The sequence below is a fragment of the Malurus melanocephalus genome, unplaced genomic scaffold (genome assembly GCF_030028575.1).
Source record: "Malurus melanocephalus ecotype Western Australia unplaced genomic scaffold, MMel_1.1 scaffold_563, whole genome shotgun sequence".
Taxonomy (NCBI): Eukaryota; Metazoa; Chordata; class Aves; order Passeriformes; family Maluridae; genus Malurus; species Malurus melanocephalus.
The window spans coordinates 330833-350593 of NW_026623795.1; the positions used below are offsets into that span (position 1 = coordinate 330833).

At 37.8% G+C, this 19761-nt stretch overlaps 1 protein-coding gene across 6 annotated transcripts in view; it reads left to right on the forward strand.

Moving 5' to 3' along the window:
* MTUS1 (microtubule associated scaffold protein 1) overlaps positions 1–19761 on the forward strand; it is a 119841-nt gene that overhangs the window by 57146 nt on the left and 42934 nt on the right. The window contains exon 1 of one of the 6 annotated variants that reach the window (XM_057382296.1): positions 10356–10805. The exons of the other annotated variants lie outside the window; for them this stretch is intronic. Within the exon in view, the coding sequence (XP_057238279.1) occupies positions 10685–10805 (121 nt within the window). The 5' untranslated portion in view covers positions 10356–10684. Of the gene's footprint in view, positions 1–10355; positions 10806–19761 lie in introns of those variants that run through there. 6 annotated transcript variants of the gene reach the window in all.

A 19761-nucleotide genomic window follows, 5' to 3' on the forward strand; every position in this document is an offset into this window, starting at 1 on the left:
TTCTAGGAAGAGCAGATAAGGAATGGATAATCCTGTAAACTATCACGACTCTAGTTTCAAGGAATATGGAAAAAAGCCCATATTCCTGGGTTTTGTCTACTTCTTGTGTTCTGGCTACTCAAGTCTTGGACTATGCAATCGGTTCTATCTGTTACACTGTTTCTAGTGAAACTTCATGAGGTTTAAACTGTTTWAAAAAAAAAAAAAAAGTGTGGAAATGAAACTTGGGTATAGTTTTTGCTGTTTAGCCAAAGTAAGTAATGAATGAACTCATGTTGCAGCTTTAAAAAACACCCAAACAATTAGAAGAATCCTGCAGAATCTTTCTTTTGTGATAACTGTAGATAACCTGTTGGCATGAGCTGCAGACTATGTTTGTGTAAGAAGTTGAAATTATCTGAGCATGTTGATGTGTGTCTCTGCTCTTATGGCAGAGGGAGAAATTGCAGCTGATTAAGTGGCAGATGGCGTTTGAAAATCTGGCAGAGTTTTAAGGACTTCATATTGCGTTTGTTTTTGGTGTTTGCGCCAGTCAGGACACCTGGTGCTAATTTCTGTCTGCCAAGAGACTGAAAAGTCTTCAGTTGATGCTTCTACTTGCAGCAATTTCCAGGTCTTTTCAAGAGAGTTGGCAGCCTACATTAGTTTCCTGAGCATCAGTGTGTATTTGTTGAATTAAAAGCTACTTGTAATTAATTACTCATTGAAAAGCCCTTTCTGAAAGATACTGAGGATCACTGGAAAGCCCTGTGTCCCCTGAGTGAATAGCAGATGTTTTTCTAAAAGAGGTGCTGTAGCCAAGCAGATGTTGTAAATTTGAGTCTGGAATTACTGAACAAATCAGTTCGGACCTGTAATTCTGGTACTGTGGCAGTATTTTTTAAATTTTCTGTAGTCATAATATGAATTTAATGCTTTTGTCTTTTACTTGCTTGGGTGTCAAATGTCTACATACTAATTGTGGCAGAGTATTTTGATAGCTTCTGTTCAGACTTTGCACCAAGTGCTTGTTCTGTTTGTTGCTTTTATAGATACTTGGCTGAACTAATGTTAGTTTAGGTAAAGCCTGACACTGAGTTTCAAGTGCTCAAACATAGTCTAAGCATGTAGCATAACATGGTAGAAGGATGAAGAGGATGATTCAGCTCACAACATAATATCTTGATCAGCTCAATTTAGAAAACTCCCAATAAGTAATAAAATCCATTTCTGGACTAGAAAATAGAAAAGTAAATTTCTCTTGTGCTTGCTTACTGTGGTCTCAAAATATACCTTTATTTCCCCCTAAGTTGAGAGTGCACATTCTCTCCATGCACAAAAGTTGTCTTACCTCCTTTTTACTGGTTTAATAGAACTTTGCTTATGATTCATCTTTTCTGATCTAATAAAGCATGTAGCTACATAGTTTTGAAGTGTTGGATTTGACGCCTTAAAAGCACAGCCATAAATTCCAAATTGGCTGTAATATTTAGCAATTCTTTAGTAAATGCTCTTTACTCATACTTTTGCCAGTAAAATGGCTGTATTTCAGTGTTTGCCTTAACAAACCCGGACTGCTTTACTGTGCTGAGTCAGTTTCCAAAATTGGAGTTATTAGGCATTCAACTTATTGCATTTCTAATTTGTACAGAGCGTTAGTATGATTTCCCACTTATGAATGCAGAGCTTTCTGGTGGAGTATTTTAGAAGTTTTTTTCCATCCTTACAGTTGCAGATAGCGCTTACAGAATAAAAATACTTTGTGACTCCTTGGATATTCTGCAGTACAATGTCCCACATTTTAAGAAAAGACAAATGATCTTTTTTGAAATGAGCTGAAATAATGCCAGCCAGTACCATGTAGAATGAGGCCTACTATCATTGTTTTATTTTTTTCTTTTGGCTTTGATATTATAGTGAAGCTTTGTTCTAGTGACTGCAGTTACTATAAAGCTTTTGTTCTTTTATTTCAGTGCCACAGTTAAGTCTACAGTTTTTAGCCTGCTCCAGTGAGGAGTTCCAGCCCCAGTTCTATTTCCTGCCCCTGTGCCCATGACTAATCTGTTGGAGCAGGACTCTTGATAACTAATTACAATGTTAAGGTATTAACTAAGTATCTAGCCCATTTATTCATGCTGCTTTTCACATTTCTTCAAGGATGATAAAACAGCAGGCTTTTCTAGATATGGTGTCTGTTCCTTTATTGTTGGTGCTGTTTCTCCATTTTCCATTTATTTGCGGCAGTGATGCATGGCCAGAATCTGCTTGACAAAGCAAGCCACACCATAGTCTTAGTGTGCCTGTAAAACAGGAGACTTGCCTGTTTGCAGCGGTTCATTTCTTCTTTGTGTTAAAATATTCACAAGGCTTCGTCTTCTGAATTCTGCAATTTTCATGGGTGTTCAGTGCATCAAATAAATTCTGAAATTTCTGTGGTGCATTTCTTCAGCACTGGCTTTAAAGCTAAGGTAGAATTAACTTCTTGGGAATAATATGTTTTATATAGTACTAATTAACTTGCTAATTTCAAGTAAGAATGTTCATGTGCTCTTACTGTCATGTCTTAATGTAACTACTAATAAAAATTTTGTCTCTTATGAGATGGAATTTTGAACTAGGTGCAAAATGGCCTCTAAAAATGCATAAAGTTAGAGCTGTTTCCTTTTTTCTTCAGGCCTTTCTTTTCCTTCAGCCTCTGTCTAATCCCTGTAGTATATTAAAGTGCAGTGTGTGTGGATGCAGTGGGTATTCACATCTCAGGTCTCTGTTATTGACCAAACATTAAGGAAAAGTTGCAACCCAGTAATCTCTGAAAGTACGTAAGCCAAGCAAAAGCAAATATCCTGTTTGGCAGTTCCAAAGTAAAAGCAATCATTTTGGGAAAAAAGCATGTGAATATTTGGCTTATTCTGTTGTTCCATGACCCTAAAAGTAATCTGTTGTGTTATGGATAACAGGTTGGGCTTTTGTGTGCAGCATTTGACTGTTGCCAGGACAACTGCTGGATACACCTGTAGAGTGTTATTAAATGTGAACATTGTGAGTTGTGTAGTACTGCGATGGAGCGTATACTCTGATTCAGACAGAAGTTGGAGGTATACTTTAAAATTCAGTTTACACCCCTTTCTTTCATGCTCTTAGTCATCCCTGTTGAAACTCAGAGGAAACAGTTTTTGTGTTGTCAGTTCTTTGGTAGGTTACCCTCAAAATACTTGCACTTCCCATGTCTGAAGAACAAGGATTTAAGTACACCACATTCTGATCGTGCTTTAACAACAACAAAAAAGACTGAATATTTTTAAATTATATATTGTACTGTGTCAAAATGTGTATTTTCTTTAAAAACTGGGAAGATGTTCTGAGAGCTGATGCACATTACAGAATACTATAGACAGTCAACTAAAGAGCKAGGTATTTGGCATTCATAACAATGYATGGCAGATAAGCCCAGCTGATGAGGGATATCTGCTCAAGTGACTTAAGGCTCTGTTTCTCCTTTTGTATCTGATCAGAAGATCTGTCAGGGTTTGTTATTTATTGGAGGGTGATGTGCATTTGCTTATAAACATTTTTGCATGTGTAGAAGAAACTCTTTGGGCAGTGGTRTTGTCTGGAGACTTGAAAAGGTCTTGATACATATGTGAATATATATGCCCTGGCAGCCAAGAGGTCTTCTACATTGCAGAAATAAGACCTCTGACTAGCTCTAACTGGGAATCAATATAAACGTGTTGGGTAGACTGGATTCTCAGTCTTTGGTGTTAAGAGCTTCAGCAGTTGTAAATAAGTTAAGTTCATCAGTTTTTCTGTCTCTGTACCTAACTCYGAAAGAAAGGCCAGGAAATCCTGCAGAAAAACTTGGAACAGTTTCATATGCTCTGGGGTGACGCAGGAACAAGATTAGATTTGTATTCATGTAATGTAGTTAATGTTATACACACTGGAAATTCTGGGAGTTGAACAATGTAAATAGTATTTTCCCTTTATCCATGAAAAGCAACAAAGAGATCAGGCTTAAACCTTATTGCAGGTATTTTTCTGTGKTTGGACTATTTTGTTGCCTTTCTAGATGCAATAAAAAGCTGGCTGTAGTCTTTTTTTAGATTTTTTTTTTCATCTATGTGAACTATGAGGACTATCTGAATGACTCAATTGTCTCGTGATCTAGCCTTAGAATACCTTCAGGTTAATGCTCTTATAAACAGACAGCAAAGCTACGAAGTAGTGTAGCTACTGCATGTGAACCAGCTATGAGAGCTGGCATTTGTTCAGCCATTTCTACATAAAGAAATGCAGAATTAATCTAAACGTATGTGGAGTTTCTTAATAAATGTATTCATTGGAGCTATACAATGATTTTTTTATTTTGAAGATCTCAGGGAACATCTATAAACTTGAAATAATCTTTGAAAGACAATAGCTATTTACCTTCTTGGCCAGATTTTTCCACTGTTACTAAATAAAGTATAGTAAAACAGCTGGATCTAAGGATTTAATTTCTTAGGTGAGAACTATAATGCTCCAGAAGTCTTTAAAGTGAAATGGCTGGTTCTGATGTTCAGAGAATGTGACCCTAAACTAATCTGTTTTGAGTGGGTTTTTTTCATTTGTTTGCTTTTATTTTTAGACAAACGTTGTTTTCCTGATGTAGTAGGTTTGTTAGAATAGACARCAGGATGCCAAAAAACGGAGATACATGACAGCACAGTATTAATGTATTCCACATTGGTCCCTTCAGCTGTTAGGTTAGTCTGTTGGGGTGTTTGCATTCATGTTCCTAGTGTTCTTCTAAAACTTGATCTTCTGAAAATTAACCATTTGAAGAGGTGGTCTGTGGTTTCATGCTATCAATAGGCACTGTTCCCTGTGCCTTCAACATATATTTTTACGAAAAACAATGAATTCCAAAACCTCAAGGCTTGTTCTGGAGTAACATATGGGCCATCTAATTCAAGTGGTAGTAGTATTCTGCGGACAATTTCTCAAATCAGTGGACTGCAAATCTGTTTGGATTAATTTTAAAATCCCAGCAATGAGGACTTGGTGTGGGTTCCATCAGTTTTCCTGTAGTGACAGACGACCATTCATTAAGGCCTTTTGTAGCAAAACCAAAATGGTTTTCAAGGTCTGTTTCTTCTGTTAAATGCTTTTAACTAAGAACCTGTTTTCTGGTTAGAAAGTTATAGGTTAGATATTTCAGAGATGTTTATTATTACTTAGTTCCRAACTTCTGTGAGAAACTTGCTCTCCAACTGCACATAGCCCTTCTCCTGGTGACGCAGAAGTATGCAAGCTTTCTACAGCAGGAATATTTGTAGTTTATTTCTGTGGTGTTTATTCTGCTGTGGGGAGGAATGTCTGTGGTTCTCTTCCCTGGTATTTAGTTTGATCTTTCACAATAACAAGCCACACAGGAGAGCAGCACAGAGCTTCGGTTTTCTCACACTTGTCTAAATATTGGATAGGCCAGCTTCTGTGTGAGTAGAGAGGGCAGCTGAAAGGGATAGCTACAGATTGCACCAGCTCAGTGCAAGTGATAAAGAACATTCCCGTGTTGGGAGCTGGAGTTCATTGGACCCTGTTGGGGGGAAGAATCCCCTRTTGGGATTAGGTGGATCATTGAACGGTCTCAGACGCATGAGACTCATGGTCTTGTGTCAAAGATGGTTAAGCAACTTGTACATCTGCTTTTTTTGTCTGCATGCATGGGGTAATGGGGGGCATACAAAGCCCACAGAGGTAAGCAAAAGACAGTGAGTTACCTTGAATGTGTTTTGTGCTCTCCAGATAAACCATTAGCACGTCTTAGGACATATACTTGCCTGAATTGACCTTACTTGCAATGTTGCTCTTTATTAGAAGCTCTCTGGGTACTGTTGTGAGGCTGCAGATGCAATACACTTGAACAGTAAATATAAATCAGTATTGTGTGAATAAATAATTAGTAGCTCCATAATGTATGGCCCTAGTTTAAGCATATATTTTTCTTCTGTTCCTTGAGGCTTGAGCTCACAATAACTTAAGCGCACACCTACCCTGTTTCTGAACGGCAGAAGTCCATAGTAAAGAGGTGGTTGAGAGTTTTTGTCACATCTGTCTGGATTATTGAAACTTCATATTTTAGGGTGTATTACCCAAATGCTGGTGACGTTGTACAYTGTTGTACAGTAGCAGCTCTGTAGTATTTTGACTGAGGTAGTCAAACAAAAATGCCATTTTGAAAGGAACATCCTGCAAATGCACTTCGCTTAAGTCAGAAGTTAAAAATGAAATTATTCTTGCAGTRTTTTATGGCTTCCTAATTTCTAAAAGAGTGCAGATAATGTAAATACCACTGTTGCATGAGGCAGACACAGATCAGCCTGATTCCTGTACCAGTTTGCCTGGGAATCCAGTGCAGCATCACCTTCAGTTTGACAGGCTGCTGAATTTATAATGACTAAAAGCTTCTGTGTAGAGAAAGAAGAAATATAAATTATTTAGGATTTTAGCTCCTGCTCTGCGGAGGGAAGATGTCTTCTTTTTTCTTCAGGAGAGGATCTGAGTTTTAGATTAGTCTTGAAGCTGCAGTTTGCATTCAGTGTGGCAGCAGGTATTATGTTGCCTACAGGAGGATTAGCTTTTCAAACTGCAGCACTGCCTAGACCAAGGTGATTGTAGGAAAGTGGAGTGGAGGCAATCATTTTCCAGAAATAAAAATGAGGACACAAATGACCCTTTGGCTCTTAGTAGGTTCCTGCTTCTTGCATCTCTCTTTGCATAAGCAATCACCCTTCAGTTCTTCCTGAAGTAAAGCATGCCAGTAAAACCCATCTGCTCTGCACTGCTCTTGCTGTCTTGTGATATGGAGCCAAGTGTCCTTACATGGGCTTCATTGTACCAAATATCCAGCTCGTGATTTTGGCTTTTTTGCAGTGAGACACTTAAATGTGTTCCAATGGCACTCTTAGTGATTGGGACAACAGAAACATAAACACCRTGGATTTGGCCTCATGAGGCTGAATTGAGAGCCTGCAGATAGATGCCAGCACACTTTGCTCTTTTTTTGTTGTGTTACTAATATTCCCAGGGAGTGGCAGATATACTAAATATGTTGGGGTTAAAATAGATCTGTCCCCTCCATCAATCTGGTGATGTCATCAGGTACTGATGCATTTAGCAACCCAGACTGAATTACGTGGTCATAACAGGATAGAGCCCCTTTGTTCATGTTGGGCACTAGTTCTGCCCTTGGGGTCTGAGGGAAGCCAGCAACACAGTGCTAGTAAATAAAATCTGTCTGTCCTTTTGTCCTTTGTATATCACTTCCTATTTTATTCTGCTTTTTTCTGGTGCTCTTTTCTGTCACCCTTCTCTAATGTCAAGAAAGAAAAAAGACCTCTCTGTGATCCTCATGTTATTCAGGAAATGTAGACAGTGCATGTCCCTGGCATGCTGTGTTAAGATCTGACAGATTACTCTCTGTCTTTGTACTCTGCCAGCACCAGGCACTAGATGGCTATTGTGGGAGTACAAACAAAAGTGGAAGGTGTTGTTTTCCTGAGCCAAGGAAGCCATGCTAGCACATGCACAGCCACCACACTGGAATGTACTGTGGTGTGACACTGAGCTCACGAAAGATTATACTGGAGGAACCTCTCTGCAAGTTAAGKCTCTCCTGGGAGCTATTCAGACTGGGATGGGCAGGTCGTCTTGCTGGCTGCTGGCAGAGCATTCTGAGCATTGGGTACTAGATGACACTAGATGAGACGTGCATTCATTGCTTTTCATTAGTGCTGTCAGGTCTGCTTTTGAATAATGCAGACTAGTTTCAGCTTTCTGAAGTTAAACAATTAAAACTCTAGAGGCTAGAAAGGTATTTTTGYCAAATCAGAAGTTTACAAATAGTTTGATGATGGATCTGTTTCTGCATGGCCTATTTCCATGCAAGCAACGGCAAAGAAGAGGCAGTAAAAGTATTATTTGTGTATCTCTGTAAGAGGAGTTTTGGTCTTTCCTGTGAGGATTTTGATGTCCATATAGAGCTTKTATCAGGTCATACTTTGTATGGTGATTCATTCCTTCCGCAGTTTCCAAACTGCCTCATTACATCATATTTGCCCTGTAGAGGTTCTTTGTTCTAGCTCTTAGTCCTAGGAAGGAAGTCAGGTTTCAGCTGGGTGTTCTGTCTTCTCTGGTTTTACATGTAACGAGGAGTTCTTTACCTCTCTCTTAAGCACCATTGCAAGGAGGGGAGAGGTTTTGGGTTGTTATTTGGGTGTTGGTTTGTGGGKTTTTTTTTGTCTGATTGGACTGTTTCCACCTTCGTGAGAGCATCAAATTGGGAAGGTGAGAGAATATTTACTATATAGGGCCGTTCCCCCTTGGAGAAATATGGGGACAGGAGGGAAATAAAAGGGAATTGTTGTGGGTGCCCTGGCAAAAGGGTAAAACCTGATGTGGCTGGGTGCTAGATGATGTTTGAAGACTAGCTGTAAGCCCATTCAGAATCTCAAAATGCCTTAATTAAGAAAGGATTTGACAATAATGGTCTAATATTTGATGAGATGTGCTATGCAGAATACACAAGTCTACTGTACTGTGCTGTAACAAGCCTTCTGGTTTACTGCTCAGTGTGGTTTTCAAGCGTAATAATGCAGCCCTGACAGGGGGCAATGTCTTTGATAATAGTATTGGATTAGGAAAGAGTCTGGAACTGCAGGCTGTTGGAAAGATAGATGAACACACATTGCTAGTGCCAAAACTCTTCAGACTAGAAGGAATAGATGAGGTTTTATAGCAGTAATGACATGCATGCCCTGCTGTGTGCAGAGGCTGCCCTGGGAACCAAACAAAAAACCTAATTTACTGTCTTTGTACTTATTTTGAATGGGTTTATGTGGACTGAAGATGTATTATATTACTACAGCATTGGTGTTTCATCAGTGTGCTGGGAAATAAATATTTTGATACCTGCTTTGAAAACATTTAGGGGGATTGTCACACAGTTTGCTGTGGAGGTYGGCTTGATGGTCTGACTGCCTTGGTGCCGGGCTGCAGCTCTTTTCCTCTACATACAGTGAGCATCTGCTTYACTGTCGCTGCACCGGGCTCTGTGTGATGTTAGAGATACCCGGATACAGCAAAAACATGCTATTTTTAGTTCTAGCTGGTATGGTAAATAAGCGCTATGAATTTAAAATGTTACGCATCTTGAGCAATAAGACATGCTATTAAAATATAAAAATTAGATTTGTGAAGATAAAGAGAGGATAGGTAATGCACCTCTGGAATGAGAGCTGCCAGTGTGATAGTTTGATTTGGCTTATACCAGCTTCAGAGTAAGCTGGGTTCATTGTTTGTGGAACTGKAAAAACTGTTCAAAAGTACAGATGTTAGAGAACATTGGCTGTGGTTTGCTAAAAGTGTAGAAGTGAAGAATCAATTGAAAAGTACCTAATTTTGTTGTCTCTAAAGAGCTACAAAGTCTGTGGAGGGCAGCTCTTCAAAGAACCCCAAAGAACTATGAGCAGCCACTGTCTTCTTGCCTTCAGCTTTGGCTGAGAGTACTTGGGTGGTCCCTGCTCCAGTGGCTGCCTGTCAAAGCAGCTGCTGACCTCAGGCAGAGTAGTGAAATATTTCATTTTGCACTGGAAGGTGGCCATTGCATGTATTTCTAGTAATGGTCACAGGTGAAAAATGGGACATTTTCTAATMTGTAAAACATTTTCTCCTTTATTTTCTCGATTCATTTTTAGTTTAATTTTTCCTAATGACAGTGGACTTAAGCAAAGCATATGCAAAACTTTTGAGCTCATTAGTAAGAGTAAGAAGAAACTTCTTTTGAGTAAGAAGAAACTTTCTATTTGAGGACTGATCAAATATGGGAACAATATCTGTTTTCTAAGAATTCCTCCAACACTACTTATCTGCTTCAGTGTTTGRGTGCCTTCAAAACCCAGCTGGCAGGGAACTGTTTTAATATGAATTTGTGCCTAAGTCCTTCTCCTCTGATGATAAATGGAAGCATCTGCAGTGTTGAGCTGCCAAGCTAAGCAGAATTTCCCTTAAGCAGCTCTCAAATACTGAATTGTTCTTTGAGAATAGATGTGTCTTTGGATTTGTTAACGCTTTAAATGTTGACATAATATTTGATTGAAAGAAACAGTTTTTAAAAGTGTGCCCTGAAAAGAATTCTGGAGAGCAAAGCTAAAATTTGCCTCCAGGAATATTCAAATAATGTTCCTTTCAGTCTCCAAAGAAAAATTGCATGGACTGTGACATTGCCGGATGATATATGCAGCTGGTGAGACCACCCACTTCCTCCTCCTCCCTCCTCATCCTCCTCCTCCCATTTCTCCTTTTCCAGTTCCCAGCCCACGGAGTCCCATAGCAGATTGAGCATCGATACTGTGATGAAATTCAGAGGCTGCTGGTTTTCCAAATCACTAAGTCGGTTTTATTCTGAGGACGGGCTTTGTTTTCAGAACATCTGGTGAGAAGAAGCTGCCAGCAGCATTTACGTTGTGGATATTTGCTTTTACTGATTTTTTGCTTGTCTGTGCATAAGGAGTAACAGCAGAGGAACGGAGACTTGATTATTTCTTCRAGCCTGTTTTCTTTAGCAAGAATTGCTCTCTTCTGCCAGTAGGGATTTAAAAACATAGTATGTGACAGTACATGGAGGCTGTTTCTTGCTTGTTTGTCTTCCAATTGCACTGAAGACATGTTATGGTCCCCGAAATTTTCCTTATCCAACATGCGCATAAGGCTGACAGCAAAGGGGTTGCTTCGAAACATTCGTCTACCTTCTGGCTACAAGAAAAGCACTGTTATATTTCATACAGGTTTGTGTATTTTTACTATGATGATTAGAGCATGCATTGAGTGAATATMTTGTTTACTTCAACAGCATCTTATTTTTAGCAAATAAGAACTGTACTGGGCATGAAAGTTTTTGAATTTCAGACAGAATTCTGACTTTTGAGCAAAGTAGTTTCATACTCTAAGTCTCTACTGAGCTGCTTGTTTGGAAGATGGTTATTCTGTTTACAAAATGCAAATTGGGATTTACTCTTTCCTTGCAGAAGTCCTAAAATAGTACCAGGATATCTGTGCTATTAAATATTTATCTAATCATTTTAATGATTATCTGCTGGGAGCATTGTGTTTACTGTATCATGACTGGGTGCAAGGGGGGAAGCAGGGAGGTAAGTGAAATGAATAYAGGCTGTCATAATGTGGCTTGCTGTCTGTGGGATATGTTTGAATACTCAGATATCTGTTACCATAGATGTTGTGCTAAATACATCTTATTTGCAAGTGGAACAAGCAAACTTTTGTGCCTCTTGTTTTGAGACAAATCTAAAAGGTACAAAGGTTTGAGACATTGAAGACAAGTGTGTGTGTGTTTCATTCATATACCCATGCATTCACAGAACACAACAAACAAAAATCACAAAATTCTAAGCTACATCTGCCCTGATTTTCATCTTCAGTGTCAGGCAAAGTACATAAAGTAAGATTATGGAAGGTGAGCTTTATTCCAGGACATAAATGTGTCATTTTGGGGGTGTGGGTTGGAAGTTGTTGTTTGAGCTGAGCTATGTGACTTCTAGAGACAGCAAGAGCATCTTACATGTTACGTAAGTATTTTTCTCCACTGCACTGTTTGTAATTTTCTTGCATTGCTAGTTTTGCGAAAGCTCTTCACTCAGGAATTTCCTCTCTCACTTGAATAACACCCTTTCTGCTTTTATTTTTTTGGAGTTCAGTGCTACCAGTCAGATTTCCTTACTGTCCTGTTTTTCACAGAGCAGCTTAAACCATTTGCCTTTTCATTTCTCATCCTTGCCAAAGTAAATCTAGCTYTGGAATTCTTTCAGGGTGATAAATTCATTCATGAACATCATACAGACCAACTGTCAAACTATACAACATAGRCTTCTGTTTGCAGGTTGCTCGCATTGGCTTCAAACTAGGATTTAAATACCTTGATTCCAAAAAGTCTTATGTAAARGATGTCTTTGTGCATATAACTATATAAATAGTGTGACATTTCTACATAATACATATTCCAGGACCARAATTCCTAAAAGAGAAGGCAAGGGGAGATAATGTTCAGTCTTCCAAAATGTTCATTAAGTGCTACTGAAATTGATGTAATTTTGAAAAATAAATGTCAGGRCATTTATCAAGAGAATTTTATCAGTTTTTTAATACATCTTTGTTTTATTTCATTTGAGTGAATGTGAAAGCAAAACCTGCCTGAAGGATGTGTCTGTGAAATACAACATGTAAAATAGATTGCAAGCCCTGTGTTCGAGTTAAGCAGCACTTCATTAAATACGAAGTGCTGAATAGACCTTCTGTGTGTTTTCATTGTATACAGTATGTACAGGCTAATGGTACAGCATTGAAGCTTAGAGAGGTTTTTGCCTGCTTTCCCCCTTCTGYTTTGCTGTCCCTGTGTCTTGTAGAAAGTCAGTATGTTAGCAGAAAGCTGACCAGTGCTTAGCTAGAGCTGAGTATACCAAAAAAGTAGGGCATCTGAAAACCAGGTCATACTCTGTAGTGGAGAATGCAAGTATGTATGGATAATACTGCGGTTTTTGAAAYAGCAGAATGCATCGAAGCTTGTTAGTGATTATTTCAGGTTCATAAAACTCAGCAATAGTACATCAGGTAATGACAGTGTGTATCACAAGCATAAAAGGTTTTTTTTGTTGTTGTTAAATGCCAAGAGGAGCCATATTTAGTTTGGCAGCACCAATATGATTGTTTTCTTGAAGTGCTTTAATTTAATTAAAATGACATGTGGCTTCTTTCCAAGGTCACATAAGCAGTAGGCACAATAAGGAGGGAGTGTGTCAACAAATAACGGAAAGGGTAATTCCAAAATGGAGTTTCAGAGTCCATGTAGGAGCATGAACATGTATGTTATGTAAACATTTAGTTCCAGTTTTGACATAGATTGCCCCTCTAATAAGCATTTTCATAGATTTCATTCTTTGTTTCCTTTGATCATAGCGTAGATCAACTATCTTTAGGACTGTAGAACATGCTTGAGATACTTATTGCAATTGTTGAAATGTGAAGTTCAATCTAGAGCACAGTTCAGGTTGGATTCTTCTGTTGCCATGTCCTGCCTGGCAATTTCAGTGCAGTAATTTTGTGAAGTTAGATTGTGAACGCTGTTGGGAGGAAGAGGATGGAACTTGTTCTTTGGTTTTCATTCTCACTTGAGGGTACTTTGCAGCAGCCTGATACAGTTTCTTCACAGTATGGAGCATGGGTGGATATATAGCTGTTTATACTGGTGTTACATTACTCTGGGTTAGTCATAGCACCTAGCGTTAAATGGATCCTTGGGCTGGATGTGTTTGCACTACTTGCATCTCATCCATGTGGAAGTGTCAAGTAATTCAGGTATGTTACAGCATAAGCATGCAGTCTATTCAGGAGAACCAAATAAAATCAGWTTTTTTTCCTCTAGGAATGGAATAAATCCAGGTGAAATTTACTGTATATTAAAAGTGTCTTTTAAGGTCTTTCAGCTGGTTGCCTTGTATTTAACTTCCAAGACTGTGGGCTTTACACTGCTTCAAGGTCATGATATACAGAAATTTCTTCACTCTCCTTGAATGCAGACAAACATCAAAGTGTCATTTTTCTCACTAACTGGAAGTATAGTACACCTGCATTGTTAGCTGTATATAATGAGTGYCCTCTTCAGCAAAACAAAATCCTGAAACCTTCAGGAAATAGTTTATTTACCCATCCTGTGACTTATAAAAATTACTTGTAGCAAGTAGCTGCAAAAGTCTAAACRCTTCAGAATTGCATGAATATGACAGAGAAGAATGGGAACCTCTGTCTTTCAGTGATGAAATACTGTATTTGCATCCTTTATTGAACCATTTAGGATTTTTACGAGTGACAAAAGTGCTCTTATGTTCTTCATGCATCAGTGGTGTGACAGAGTAAATTATCATCTCTGTGTAGATCATCAGTTCTGTATAAACTGTGAAGGACATTATTTTGAGTGATTCAGAATAGTAATTTTGAGTTGCTTATGTTTTCTCTTGTGTAAAGATAAAAGTCAAGACAAGAAACTAGTTTTGAAAATGGAGGTCAAAACTCTTGTGCTTTTTGTTCAGAATTTGTCAAGGCTTTTATACTGTTTTGTCTCAAAATGTTTTCATCCAGCCCTTCTTGATGCTTTTCCTTTCCTTGAGCAAACCGTACTTGGTGTGCTTGTCTGGCTGGTGACTTCATTGCTTACTAAACGTGTCTTTTCAGCAATATCAGTTTAAAAACTTCCTTGCTAATAACAAGCAAACATTTGAGCAGCTGACATGCTTTTTCAATGACTTCTGGCCAGAATTGTTTTTCGGATCACATTATGAACTATAAAATTACTTCTGTGCATTGCAAAGCAGTGCTCTTAAAAAAGGGATTTTGAAAGCCTGAGGTGTCATCAGTTGCTTAACAGTTCATGGGGCTTTTTTTTCCATCCCCCTGAAGCATAAGTAAAGTACTGGTTCATGTGTGACACTAMAGTTAATACCGCACCATAGAAAGATACCTAACACGCTGAATCCTATTAAGTATTCTAAATCTAGAAGTCTGCTGGAGGAATTTCATACAGGACAAGTATGTTAAATATTTGTGTCACCCACCAAGGGAAAAATAGTTCAGAAGTAAACCAGCTTATCTGTTCTGAGCAAAACAAGTTGAATAGTTGGAAACCATTCATCATGGGGGATTTTGAATTTAATCATGTTCCTGTTTAAGTCAATGAGATTCTGCTCCTGACTTAATCTATTCAAGACTGGGTACTAAATGACCTGCCTGATGTGCCTGATTTCAGTCTTAATAGGTCATAGCTTCAGTAGGCATGTAGGTAACTAAATGTAGATTCTTATTTTCAAATGTCATGGCTCTGTATTTTGGGGTTTCCAAGTACAGTTTGTGCTCTATAGGTCTCACCCAATGGATGTGTTTTACAGTAGCTATAAAATGAAGATAGCACTAGTATTTTCAAAATGATGTAGCATTTGGGAGATCACAGAAATGATCTCCCAAACCCATCCCCCCTCCCCAAACAACAAAAGAAATCTCCCAACCCAACAGGCCAAAAGTGAAACCAGAGTAGCTTATATGTGATGTTAACACTTAACCTGTGCTTATATTTAATAAAGTATGTAAATTAATTGAAATGGGCTGCTTTGCTGAAAAGCAGATGCATGGCAACTTGCATTCTACTCCACTGCAGCAAGTGATGTTGGATTTTGTTATTCCTTCACTAAAGAGATTAATTATATGTGAAGGATGCCTTAAGTATTTGTCAATATGAAATAAATAGAATTGTTGGTTCRAGCTCAACTTCACAGAAGATAAGTTAATTGGAGAGTAAATATAAAAGACATAACAAKTAGTCTCTAATAATACTACTGCGTATTCTTAGAGTGTGTTTTTTCCCACTTGACATGTGTAATAGGTGAAAAGGGTCTGGCTGCAAGTTCTATTGCTGTGAAGTAGGTTAGGGTTTGAAAATGACAGGCAGCTACACTTAAACTTGAAAACTTGAATATCTTTAAAATTACTTCAGGGGATTTCCAGTGTGGTAAAACCAGGCTTAGACTTCTAAAGCTGCTACTTCCAGTTTTTCAGTTTGTGCAAATGAATCTGTTACCATAGTAGAAATGGCTTGCAGCATTCAAGCAGATGAAGTATTATGATTTATTCAGCCCTTCTAATCTGAACTTTCTAAAACATACAGCACTAGCTTTTTTTTTGAGGAAAATACAATGAAATTTCACTGGTAGAATGCAACATTTTGAATATTTGCAGCACATTGTCTCACTATGTTGTGTTACCCTTCTTTCTTTGCTGTCATGGAAAACTCTGTGTGGTGAATAGAGTTTTTAAATCTCCAGTAATTCCATTGTATGTTAAGTAATATGGGACCATTCTCATTGCCATGAATGGCAAGAAGTGGTGATTTATGTTTATAGAGATTTGCTATTAATTTAGTGTCATGTAGTGAAGGAGCATCTCTGTGGTTTTTGTTATTTAAAGAAATTATAATCTCTCAGTATTGCAATGCATAGGAATAACCTGGGTCCAAAAGTGATGGATTTGATGTCTTTAGGGAATTTGTGGTGTTTTAAACAGCTCTTGACTGTTTCACTTAATGTCATGCCAAAACCGAACTTACCTGGAAAATTATTTGCAAGCAGATGCTATCCCTCCTGGCTTGTCTTCTAGAAGAAAATTCTGTGAAGGCTGCACTGTCAAGCTGGCTAGCTGGAAAAATATTTTTACAGTTAAACAATAGCAAGTTTAACGTTGTTACTGTTAACAACTAAAAAAGTTGTTAGCACCTTTCTAACCATGTGCACCAATAGGGCTCTTCCCCATTACCTTTTTAGGTCATGGAGTATTGTTTCTGTTCTGTATCCTACAGGGAGAAGAAAATAGCATTTGATCTTCTGAAAAATGCATGTATTGACAGTGTAACTCACATCTTTAAATAATGTTAAAAAAATCCCATTCAATTTAGCTGTCCAGATACTCAAATGTGGAAATAACTCACCTTAAATAACCTGAGTTGTATCTGGACATGATGTTTTTTTACAGTTGCTATTTATGAACCTTTCATTGGTATCATCTTTACTCATGTCCAGTAGTTGTAGCAAGGGCATTAATAACCTGGGGTCCTGTGTTCAACTCCTGGTTAAGTTTATTTTTGCTGCTACTTGTCATGATAGTGTACTGCTTGTACAYTTAGAGCAAGTAAGGATCCTTCTCTAAACAGTTTGTTTGTGATGTTATGGAAATACTTCTAGTTAGGCAGGAAATAGGATGACTTGGAACATCTGTGGTGAATTTTTTTTAATGAAAGCTCATCCTTTTCTCAAAGAGAACTAGCAGTTCTTTAGTAGAAAAGTCATAATATTACAAATATTAACCATTAATTGCTTCAGCTCTTTAATAATAATTTTAGACTCTGAGATACAAACATAACATTTTAAATAATTTAGATGTTTCTGATATAAACAGTATTTATTACAAGAATAGACTTTGCACTAAGCCTTTTTAAATATTTTGAGCGGTAAAAYGGGATTAATGGAAATGCTTTCTGTGAAAGAGTAAACTGACTTTCTTATAAAACCAGTTGCAATTAATTCTACTCCAAATAAAACAGAAGACTAGACAAAAATTTGCTTTTCTTATCCATGAGCATGGACCACTTATTGTATAAAGAATATAGTATGGCTTGCTTATTTCCACTAATAGTACAATATCCCACTTGCTTAACTCGCTTATCCAGTTAAAACATTTTGCCAATTAAAAAGAAGAAAGGTCCTGATATGAAATGAGTGGCATAACCCTGTTAAGCCTGTATGTCTTTATTTCAGGAGGGACCTCAGTTAGGATTTAAGGTCAAGGTCTTCCTGCCTTTGTTAGTGGCACAAGTAAAGGTTTGTATTTGGAGATTTTTCTCGGGTATTAATCTCGGGTGTTAATCTCACATTAATCTCATTTTTCTCYACCTTGTGATAAGTTATGGGTATACCCCAGTGAACACCATGCTTACCTGAAGTATCAGCTCCACAAGAAAATTTCTGTAGTCTTCTTTCCCTCCCTTCTTGCCCACCGTCCAGTGGAGCAAAAATCTGTCTGCCATCTTTGTAGTTTTTTAGCTTGAACAGAAGAGACTCAGGGGTATGTAAAATGCAATGAAGGTTTTAAACCTTTTCCACAAGAACTGTTTGGTCTCCACAGCAGGCATGACAAGCAGTCRCTCCTTGAGGGGAGTGCTGGTACCTGTCGGGCAGCATTTGCCTAAATGGTCTTCAGTTGTGCAGTTGGTTAGGAGTGGCTGGAAAGAGAGTCCCTTGACTGCTCAACAGGCAGCAGAAGGACTTTGTGTCTTTCAAAGGGTGGAAATATATTTTTAACTAATGRAAGTGCTGGGTGCTCGCTATTCTCTGTTTTGTTTTCAGCTTAGCAAGATGTTTTCACTTAGGCTCTGATAGGTTGCACTTCGGCCGTTCCTGAAACAATGGTGTGCAATGTCCTAGGCATATCCCTGGGGAGATATCTTTGCTGTTTAATAGTAGGAAAACTGATTAACRTGACAGGAAATACACAAATAGGTCCTTAACCATGATGTGGTGGCTGCCAAAATTTATAAGTGCATTTTGTGTGTCTTTTGAAAATGGGGAGTTCCAGCAGCACTAAGAGCTGGTATGAGGCACTTAAGATGTGATATCTTCTGTGTTGCATTTGCAATGAGCATGGAAGATTGAGTTCACATGGATGATTTTAACCAGCAGSAACTGAAGTTTTTCTGTTAAGATGCTGTTCTATTCTGTTGACCAGCATTTTTTCACTGCTAGGGTTGCTTTAAAGTACCATTTCAAATTTAGTTTTAGACACATGTTCAACTACATTGGTATTCCTTAAAACATGTTATGCTGCTGCCTCCTGAAGCACATTTTCCTAAAGTTGTGAGTTGATCTCTTATATTGAAATCTTAAATTTTCTTTCATTCTGCAGGGACTTTAGTTCATRTTAATTGTGCTGATATGTATAATCAAGAAGATGAAAAGCACAAGTGCTTAGACTGTAAATTGGAAAAAATGACTTTCACTGTKTGAACCACCTCAGTAGGGGTGGTTACGTGCTAAAAGCATTTCTRGTGCTTCAGAAAATCAGTGCTGATCTAGAGTAACTCAGAGATTTAACTGAGCTATGAAACGGTATAGAAATAGATAATCCTCTACTTATATATAATAAAGTTTGCTGCAACTTCCCTTGTGTGACCTTGTAGACATGCCAAGGTAATCGTCTGACCAGAGGGTAATGGCACATCTCTGCCCTGTTGTGTGGAAATAACAGTACAGATTAATACTTCTTGTAAAGTAATTGCTTGATTATTTTTTGGTCATGGGAAAACATGGGAAAATCTGGGACTGATCCTGATCTTGTCAAATGAAGTCAGTGTAGCTGGGGGAAGCAGCCTGCTGGGTTGCCATTTTAGACTGTGATTAAAACCAATCAAGATACTGATTGGAACAAAGTTGTTGAGTGATACTGTAGTCAACAATGTTGAAACCTCTTCATTAGCATTTTTTTCTGCATGGCCCCTGAGAGTGCTAGGACTGATTCTTGAAGGGCTTTGGGAAGTTGAACAGTTAGTGTAAACTTTTCTCAGTTTATTTCCAGTCCATAAGCTTAATTATGCCTATATCATCACTGGCTTTTTTTTTTTTTTTTTTTTTTTTTTTTTTTTTTTTTTTTTTTTTTTTTTTTTTTTTTTTTTTTTTTTTTTTTTTTTTTTTTTTTTTGATCCATGGAAAATAGCTTTGTCTCTGAATCAGTCTATATTCTTTTTTATAGACAGAAGTTTTATGACTTCTCTACAAAGTGAATCTGTATGTACCAAAGAGAGAATTTGGATGCTAGCTATTTGTTTTGTAACTTGAAATTGCAMACTGCAGCCATCAATTGAATAAGGAAAATGTTAAAATTGAACTTCTTAGTGATCATTTAGATAGTAGATAAAGTATGATTATTTTGGATAACTTAGCACTGATAGTAGTGTTTCTTAGTGGTTAGAAGCRTTGTCATTTTGCTTTTTAAAAAACATTGTCAGTGAGTTTGATTATAATCTGGATTTGTCTTTAAATGGCTGTAGAGTTTCATAAACACAGGAAACTGTTTCAGCTTCAGAAACWATTTTGGCACAAAGGCAGTAATGCAAAATACAGGCAAGGCTCTTGATGCTCT